This window comes from Mastomys coucha, unplaced genomic scaffold (genome assembly GCF_008632895.1).
Source record: "Mastomys coucha isolate ucsf_1 unplaced genomic scaffold, UCSF_Mcou_1 pScaffold23, whole genome shotgun sequence".
Taxonomy (NCBI): domain Eukaryota; kingdom Metazoa; phylum Chordata; class Mammalia; order Rodentia; family Muridae; genus Mastomys; species Mastomys coucha.
This window is the reverse complement of record NW_022196906.1, coordinates 57,656,379-57,665,823: the sequence shown is the minus strand read 5'-3', so window position 1 is coordinate 57,665,823 and position 9,445 is coordinate 57,656,379. Positions and strand designations below refer to the sequence as shown.

General features: G+C 42.8%; 1 protein-coding gene across 8 annotated transcripts in view; it reads left to right on the top strand.

Moving 5' to 3' along the window:
• Positions 1–9,445, top strand: part of Map2k5 (mitogen-activated protein kinase kinase 5) — a 215,282-nt gene that overhangs the window by 163,403 nt on the left and 42,434 nt on the right. For 5 of the 8 annotated variants that reach the window (XM_031343241.1, XM_031343240.1, XM_031343239.1 and 2 more), the window contains one exon: positions 1,493–1,681. The exons of the other annotated variants lie outside the window; for them this stretch is intronic. In XM_031343241.1, coding sequence (XP_031199101.1) covers positions 1,493–1,681 — 189 coding nt within the window. The remainder of the gene's footprint in view (positions 1–1,492; positions 1,682–9,445) is intronic. 8 annotated transcript variants of the gene reach the window in all.

The following is a 9,445-nucleotide window of genomic DNA, read 5'->3' as shown; positions in this document are numbered from 1 at the left end:
AAAAAAAAAAAAAAAGTACTGCCTGCTAAGTGAACCTAATCCATTCAGGCACATCTAGAGTCTTGTACAACATAGCAGTAGCAAATCCTAATGTGGCATATTAGGTTCCTGGCTTCAGCTTGACCTTGACCAATAGCATAGCCAAGAGTGGACAGTGACCGATCAACACCCAGGTGTTCAGAAGCCAGTTAGCCCCGAAGTGGCCAGAGGTGAATGTTAGAAACAGCCTGAGAGTCAAAGATAGAAGAACTATGAGGCAGAGCCAGAGTTAGGCACCAGATGTCCAAGCAGAAGATACAAGACTAAACAGGAGCATAAGAATCACAAAGGTGAGACTTGGCCAAGGCAACCAAAGTACTGAGCTCCCATCAGGAATATGGACAACCCAGTCTGCTTTGGGTAACTTGGAGCCAACTAGCTGAGGGTATAAATCTCTGGAAAACTTTTATTTTAAGATTTATTTATTTTATGTATGTGAGTACACTGTTGCTGCTCAGGACCTCTGGAAGAGCAGTCAGTACTCTTAACCACTGAGCTATCTCTCCAGCTCCCTCAAAAGAATTTCTTAATACCCAAGCCCTGACTCCCTCTCATTGTTGTAAACGATGTCTATTTACCTGTACCTGGTTCCCTAAATAGCTAGTACCTGTCAGGAATTCAACAGCTCTTTTGTCTATAAAACAGAAATGTTATTACTATCTCTGCTATCTGTGAGAAATGGGTATTTTAAAAGAAACATGTGTTCTTGGCAGCCTGCTGGCCGTGTAGCAAATGACCTTTACCATTTTCTCTGAGATTCTGGACTGTGCTTAGAATGTGTTGCTGAACTAAACTTAGGTATATCAATGTCCTCTAGAGCTACGAAAGTATAAGAGCTGACTTTGTGCTGTCACTGAATGTGACTGTGTTTGGCCTTGACACTCAGTGGTGTTCTTGAAGTCATAGCATCAAGCTCTTTCTTAATTGGTGATCCTCATGTGCTCTCTGGAGATTGTCTCTCTTCTCATGGTCACTTGTTCTTGTGAGGGACCATCCATCTGCTATCCAAACAGGTCTACCATCTGCCTTTGGTCTTGCCACTCCTAATGGTAATCCTAGCAAAATTAAAATGGACAAGTTAAGTCAGATCCCTAGGTAGTACTTGTAAGATCCAGCAGCCTTGTCTGAAGAAGGAGACTGCAGCTCAGGTCCCTCTGCTGCAGTGGACTGCGTGGGCCTGTGTTCATTTAGCTTGTACTTATTAAGTGCCAGCTATGTACTAGCCCCAGATGAAAACATTCAGGACAGCCTCAACCCCAGAAGGAATGGGATTCCAGGTGTAAGGCCACCAAGCCACCTGCAGCCCAAGTCAGTGAGCCAGGGAGGAAGAAGCAAGGTCCTCTGGGTAGGTCCAGCCCTGCAGTTCATAGGTTCCCAGGGTGGCTGGTGGCAAAGGGCTGGCCAGATAGGGATTGTCACAGTGGAGATAAAACAGCAGTGTCTGTGTCACCAGGTCCCACCCTCTCTCCGGCCAGCTAGTGGAACTGCCAGTGGATGGAGACTGAGAACTAGGAAGTTTGACGGGAACTCTCTCCAGGGGTCTGTTGATCCTACATGGTCCACAGCTTGGGAAAGAGTGTGCACAGAGCAAATAAGCATAGCCGCATGTAGGATGACTCCTACAGGACCCCTGCTGTCATGGGTAAGGAGGCACTACATTTAAACTCAGTCTTAAAAGATAAATGGAGTTGCCTAGATTAAAAAAGGAGAAAACATAAATGTTGGACATAAAGACTTAAAACTATCTTATAAATCATTTTTTGAGATCACAGATGTATTCCAAAGTGTTCATGTTGTCTAAAATATGACAACTAGAAAAATGGGATTTTACTCTAAGCATATACATACATTTCAGGTATATTATAACTAAAAATAAATTCTTGCATAGCATCTGTAGATACTTAAAAGAACCATTAACAAATCCCTGATTTATACTTCTGTTTATTCATCTTATACATAAAAAGTGAATTTGTTGAAGTGACATTTTATACCTGCTCAGAAATAATGACTGCGTGTTGGTGTCTTAGAAGTACGAGTTTTGTAAATAAACAAACATTCCATCCTTCATCACAGCATAGGACTGTGTGGAAGGATGGAAGTGTGGAAAACAGAAGCCTGGGTCAGATCTAAGTGATCCTGAGAACAGAGTCTTCTCTCCACTCACTTGGAGAGGAGACGGCTCTAGTCTTGCCATAAGACCTTCCTCTGTCTTCTCTACTATGGCTCCCTAAGGAGGACCATTGTGGGAGCACTGACAGTCCAGAAACCAGACCCCTGACCAAGAGCCAAAGAGCCCACGGTTAGAAAGCAGAAGTGATCACAGAAGAGAACCTGGGAAATTCACCAATATGTAAGCATATACATTCAGTGGGATAATGAACAAACCAAAGTGAGCATTAGAAAACTCGGCAGGACAGCTGTGAAAGGAAGATCTCAAATCAATAGCCTGAGATTCCACCCTAAGAGAGCAGAGGCTGAACAGACTGAAGCCAAGCAAGTAGGAAGGAGAAACAAAGTCTCAAAACACACACACATACATACAAAAAGAAAAACCAACAAAGTGAGTGGCTGGCTGGGAGGGTGCTTCCTTCTTCCCTCACTGCTGCAGGTGTCTCCTAAAGCTGCATGCTCTGTCTTCAGTCAAGGGTATACGAGCCCTGAGATCCCTGCTAGCACCTCCAGTTTGGGAGGCTTGCCTGGACCACACAGGGAGAGCCTGCCTCAAAAGTAAATGACTGAGTGAGTGAATAGAATAGAATAGAATACAATACAATACAAAGAATAGAATCCCTGAAAAAAATCAATGCCACCAGACTAAAATCACCTGTATGAAATACACGAATTCCTGGAAGCACAAATTGCAGTGCAGAGTGACCCTATACGAAAGTTTTAAGTATATAAATCCTTCCAAAAAAGCCAGCTCGGCATCATTGCTTTAACAGTGAATCTAACCAAGTGTTTAAAGAATTAACACCATCTCTCCTTCTTAGATGCTTCCAAAATAGGGTTGAGAGAACCACTGCTCTCATTGTTCCTATGAAGGCAGGACTACTGATACCTGAGCCCATAGAACTGGCAGGAAAGAAAACTAGGGCCAGCAAGATGGCCTCGTAGGTGGAGGTGCTTGCTTCCAAGGCTGACGAGCAGTTTGATCCTTGGGACCCAGATGTTGAAAAGACCAGTGATTCTCTCAAGCTACCTTCTGACCTTCATGTATGTGCTGCGGCACATTTGTATTCACACATATACACAAATAAATAAAAACACGAAAGACCAATATCCCTAATCTATACAAGAACCTTCATGAAAACACAAGCAGGATTTTACATCTTGAAGTCAGCAAGACTTATAGGGAATCAAATATTTATCCTGTTTAATTTTGATGCCAACTTAACATCATAGGTAGATCCTGTCTCAAAAATAAATAAATAAATACCTACCTACCTCAGTTGGGAATTGACTCATCAGATGACCTATAGACATGCGTGTCTGTGAAGCACATGATAACTAAAGTAGGAGGGCGCCTCTGTGGGTGGTGCCCTTTCTAGGATAGTGGGCATGAAGTATGGCTGAATGTAAGCCTGGAGCATGCAAGTAAGCAACATCCCTCCAGTTTCTGCTTGAAACTTCGGCCTTGAGTTCCTGCCTTGGCTACCCTCAATGATGTCTGAAAAACGTACTATGAAATAAACCCTTTCCTCCCCCAAGTTACTTTTGTTCAGTGTTTTATCACAGCAGTAAAAAATAAAATAAAAATTGGACCATGTCATAAGTTAAATAAGGTCTATCCCAGGACTGCAAGGCTGGTCTGAACATGAATATCAATCAGTACTACATACCATTTCCATTCAGTAAAAGGAACAAAAAACACATCAGAAAACTCTCACATTCTTTCCCAATAAACGTAGACTAGAAAATGGTTTCCAGAACCAGGTAAGAAGCCCACCTAAAACCAATGCTAACACATTCTAATGGTAAAAGACCATTCCCCCTAAAATCAAGAAAAGACAGAATACATCTCCAGTTCTAGCATGTCCTTGTAGAAGGAATTCCAGATCGGAGAGAAGGAGGTAAAACTAGATTTACGCATGTTGTCGTAAAGCAAAGCCCTAGAAACAATCTCCATACACAGAGGCAGTAATACAAAGCAGTTTGTAATGTAGGTAAAGAAAAAAGAAAGAAATTTAACAAATGAAACCAAAAAATATTAAAAGAAACTAAAACCATAAATAAAGGAAAATATATTCTATGTAATAAAAACTGTATTTTAGGAAGGTGATATTGAGCTTTTGGGATGGCGCAGCAGGTTGACACATTTGTTCCCAAGCCTGACCTGAGTTCAGTCCCTGAGACCGCCACGATAGAAGGAGAAAATGGACTTCCACACCCAAACCATGTCAAGGGCACACATACACATATGCACTAAATCAACATATTAACTGATTATCTTTAAAAAAAAAAAAAAAGACAAGGTGATAATATCCAAGTTGATCTGCAGAGTCAATGTAATTCCTGCCAAAATGCTACTGGGATTGTTTTTATACATAACAAATTTTCTATGCAAGTGCAAGGACTTAAGAGTAGCCAGAGCATGAGGCTGGAGAGATAGGTCTGCAGTTAAGAGCACTAGCTGCTCTTGCAGAGGTCCAGAGTTCAGTTCCCAGCACCCACAGTGCTCTGGCCTGCATGGCAGTGGTCCACCCGCAGACATACACATAATTAAAAACTTAACAGTCTTCAAAGCATCCAGGACAGCTAGGGAAGGAGGATTGAGATATTTCAAGACTTCCAGCAAAATTGTAACAATAAAGGTGGTATGGCAGTGGCATATGGCAGGAAGCTGGGGTAGACAGGAGGCAGCAAGGAGCCTGGGTGTGCATAGCCATGTTTCCAGACAAAAATGCCAGGAGACTGAGGCGGCAGGGTCGTAAGTTTAAAACTATCCTGAGCATCTTTGGGGGTTAAGAACAGAATAAGAGAAAATATTATGTATTTATGTGATAACAGTCTAGTATCCAGAATATGTAAAGACCCTTGTAAGTCAATGGCAAAGAGACGACAAATGAGCAAGGGATTTGAATTATTCCAAAGTCCCGCAAATGACCAATAAGGAGACTCGTGGGCTAAACATGACCACAAATCAGACTTCATCCCCCTCCCAGAAAAACACCTGTAAAGAGTGGGACACCAATAAGAGCTGGTGTTGACCAGACCTAAGAGAGGATGAAACCCTCCTAAGAGGTTTGAATGCATGTAGACACAGTTGCTATGAAATGCAGTCTGGCAGTTTGTGAAATCTTAGACATAGAGTTGTTATGTGACCAAAACTCATCCTACCTCTGCTTCCAAAGTGCTGGAATTATAGATTGTGCCACCATGCTGAGCTCATTGTGGCTTTGAATTTTTAAAAAAAAAAAAATCATACTTTTAAAAGCATTTGCAAATGAGATTGTATCTTCCTGTTGGTGAATTCATTCTCATGGATTAGAGATTAGCTCAGTGGTAGAGTGTGCCAAACAAGAGGTCTGAGTTTGGTCCTCAGCACCACCCCTGGGGAAAAAAAAAAAAAAAAAAAAAAAAACCTTTAAAAAATTATTCCTTTAAATCCCTCTTTAATGTTACTCAGGAACTCACCCAAGCAAACAGAGGACCCTGTAGCTCCTCTGATCTGATCAACTATTAGATGACTTGGCCCTCTGCCCCTCCCCATAGGATCTAAGGTGCAGGAGTTCCTTGGGCTGCGGTGGTGGTGGTAGGGGTGGTGGTGTTTTAAATCTTGACTCTTGGTGCTAGAGAGATGCTCTTGGTGCTAGCTGCTCTTGCAGAGGACCCAGCTCAATCCCCAAACCCACATCAGATGGCTTAAAAACTCCCTTTCTAGGATGGGAGTGTCCTCTGGCATCCACAGGTATGTGTATACATGGTACATATAAATTAAAATAATAAATATTTTATTTTATTTAAAAAAATTTTTTTTGACTATCCCCTAAAGCCTCATTCTTTACCTCTGTCAACCCCAGAGTCCAAGGTCATCCTCAGCTGCATAGTGATTTCAAGGTCATCTATCTCGTGGTGTTTGGGCTACGTGGGATTTAATCTCAAGAGAAAGAGGGGCTTGGAGAAGGATTCAGTTTCATTTGCCATCTATTTAATGATTGCAGATCTTTAAGAAATATTGTAGTTTGTCACTAGGATGTAGCTCAGGGTAAAGCCAGAAGATTTGGCGATTCAGTTTCTGCTGTCTTTGAGGCAGAAGGGAGAGAAAAGGCAAGACATTCTCTGCAGAACAAAGCATTCCTGGACAGGGTCACTAAGAAGGTTCTTGGCTGTGAGGGGGCGAGTGTTAAGGAAAGGTCATTGAGAAAGATCACCTAACAGCACCCTCCAAATTCAGAAGGTGGTGTGAACTGACTAGAACAGAGAACAACATCCTGCTGTCACTTCCTGGGTGCTGGAGCTAGCAAGAGGGGAAGAGAACAACTTCCACCTCCCTGTTGGCAGCATGCAAAGGTCTTTGCACCGTCCACAGCACCTAACTACATGTGTTCTAAAAGAGATGGCGCCGCAGCCTGAGCCCTCCACAGCCCATGCACAGAGCACTTTTGGCTATGTGTGACCCACCCTCCCTGGCAAATGGGAAGCTATCTGATGGAGTTTATCTCTGGTATTTACAGTTTGTTTGGGTTGATGGTGGAGGCCTCAGAAACTGGGAGAGCCAGTGCTCCTGGATGCACACAATGGTCCTGTCCTCCAGCCGTGTATTAACTAGGCCTGTGTCTTATAGTGATGGGAATATAGATCATGAGAAACCTGAAACCCAATATTCCTTTTATGTGAGGCACTCTTTGGAGACCTAATACCTCCTTTGAAACGTCCAGTGTGTTTAAATTAATGCAGTTTGACTGGTTTGAAGATTGCAAATAGGTTAAGGCTAGATTCCATTAGTAATTACATTCTTCTATTGACAATAACTGTTTCTTTAGAAATGACATTAACATTCTACAAAAACACAGCAGTAATCCAAAAGTTAATGTTCTGTTCACTTATAATTATATTTAATTCATATTTATGAGTTCATGGGAGGGAGGAATAAGAAGGAAATGAGTTTAAAAATGTTACAGGAGAAACAATGTAAGAGAAATTTTTTTCTCTCTCTTATAGTCTGAAAGATGTTCAAAGTCACTTCAAGGAAGAAAAATAATTTTTAAAACACAGTTATATAAAATTGTGTTTTACTAACTATGCTGAAAATCTGGTTTTATAAATTGTTTTTTCAGCACTGTGCAAATTCAATGGAGAGATTTCCTCCACATTTTTCTTTTTCTATCGCTGTGATTTTGATTTCATGGATATTTGGGAGGGAGGACCCGCCTCTTTAGACCAGACAGGATGCGTAAGCTTTGTGTGGTTTCTTTGAATTGTCCACGAAACCTGATGTATTATTAATGAATTAATTTCGTGGTGGCGGAGGCCTGTGAATAGCATCGTGTGAATGGGCAGTTGCCCGATGGGGCCAGTTTTGGCTGCTGCCATTTAACATGTGTTGCGCTATTGTGAAGTCTTACCCAGCCGTAGGACAGTGCTCATTTAATCCACCATGATGGGACCTTCACACCCTGAACCCATGCTGGTTGCCAGGGTCAGTTGCTGTAATGGTCCTGCCTGCTGTTAGTTTTCCCTAAACCAGGGGAGATGATCGTATGAGAAGTAAAGTGTCCTCAATAGACCACAGACTGGTCAGCTTGGGTGTTAACCTCCATTGCAGACTGGAGGCAGCGGTCTTCCTTCCTTCTGGAAATGGAAGCGTCTGGGCCCCCGAGATCCCTGATGTTCTGAGGTCCAGAGTAGCAGATGGCGTTATGATTTTCCAAATCCTGGTGAACATTCTAACTGAACTTACTCATTTCACAGTGTGTAGTTTTGCTTTGTTTTGTTTCATATCCTCTCCCTCTTCCCCCGCCTTTGTTCCTCTCATAGTAACTAATTTTAAACCGATGCAGTGTCTCCTTCAGCCAGCTTTAAATTCCCTCCCTGTTAATTATTCTATGGAACCAAGTGTAGCACAGTTTCACATACAATCCCAAGCTTGCTATTGTGGCTGATGGGCCTTTGGGTTCAGTTTAAAATGTAAGCAGGTTCCTCCCAAGCTCCTTCACCAGGAGTGACCAGGTGCTGGTTTCCCCCACATCCATAGCTTGCAATGCAGGTGGCAAGTGGCAGTAATTAGTCTAATAGTCGAGTGAGCATTCAGGGGGACACACGGTGTGGTGACGCCGACTCTGGGTTTGCCGTGAATTCTCTGAGTCTGACTTGATGGTGTTCTGGCTTGTTGAGTTTTCAGGACACGGACCTGCCAGGGTCTTGTAGTTGAGCAGTGTGCGTGTGGATCAGGTATCTTTGTGCAGCGGAAAGATGTGCAAAGAGGGATTAGACTTCCATTTCAGAACCATGGAGGGTTATTTTTCTCTCCTGTTCTTGCTTACTCTAGCATCTGAGACAGCTTTTAATCAGCTCTTCTGCAGTGAGAACCTAGGGAAATAAATGCCAGTTGTGTGTATTTGCATGATAATGTGGGTCCTGGCTCCAACACGTGTAGCTGGACTTTTCATGAGGAAAAAACGAGCTTGACCTTAGCAGCGTATGGAATTCAAAGACTATATGGGGACAAGGGAAACCACAGGTAGGAGTCGCTGAATAATTACCTTTAGACCAGCCTGAGCAGGAGGCTTCCCACGAGGGTGAGCTCATTTAATGGCCCCTAAAACTCAATCTTGTGCATGTCAGTGGTCACGCTTGATTATCTGCAGCAGTGTTTTTATGAAATGCGTCGGGAAGCTACAGAGAGTAAGGACAGTACTGGGCTGTACTGTGTAAATGGAACCCCACTGCCATGTGACAAAGTCTGCTTTTGCAGCTGTGCCTAAGCTGCAGAAAAGGGAACTGTGTGACTGGGGGCGGGGGGTAGCAGGGGCAGGTCACGCAGGCACCCCTAAATAATGCTGTTCCCTGTGGTTTAAGAGTAGCCAGAACCCAAAAGTAAAAGAGAAAAAGATACTTGTTGGCTTGGGGCAGGTGCCACCTCAGATACAGTTGAGAAGACAAACTCACTTTCCAGTTCTGTTTTCAAAGAATTTCTAAAACACCAGTTCTTTGCCATGTTTAGAAAGTCTCTATGTAAATCTTTTAATGACAGCAAAATAAGTATAGTAACTGAGTTGGGTTCACCATGACATTGATGGCAAACATCTTTCTCTTTTTCACTGTAATATTGAGGAACTTCTAAAATGTATGTAAAAGATATCTGCACAGTGGTGGCATACGCCTTTAACCCCAGCACCTGGGAAGCAGAGGCAGACGGATTTCTGAGTTCGAGGCCAGCCTGGTCTACAGAGTGAGTTCCAGGACA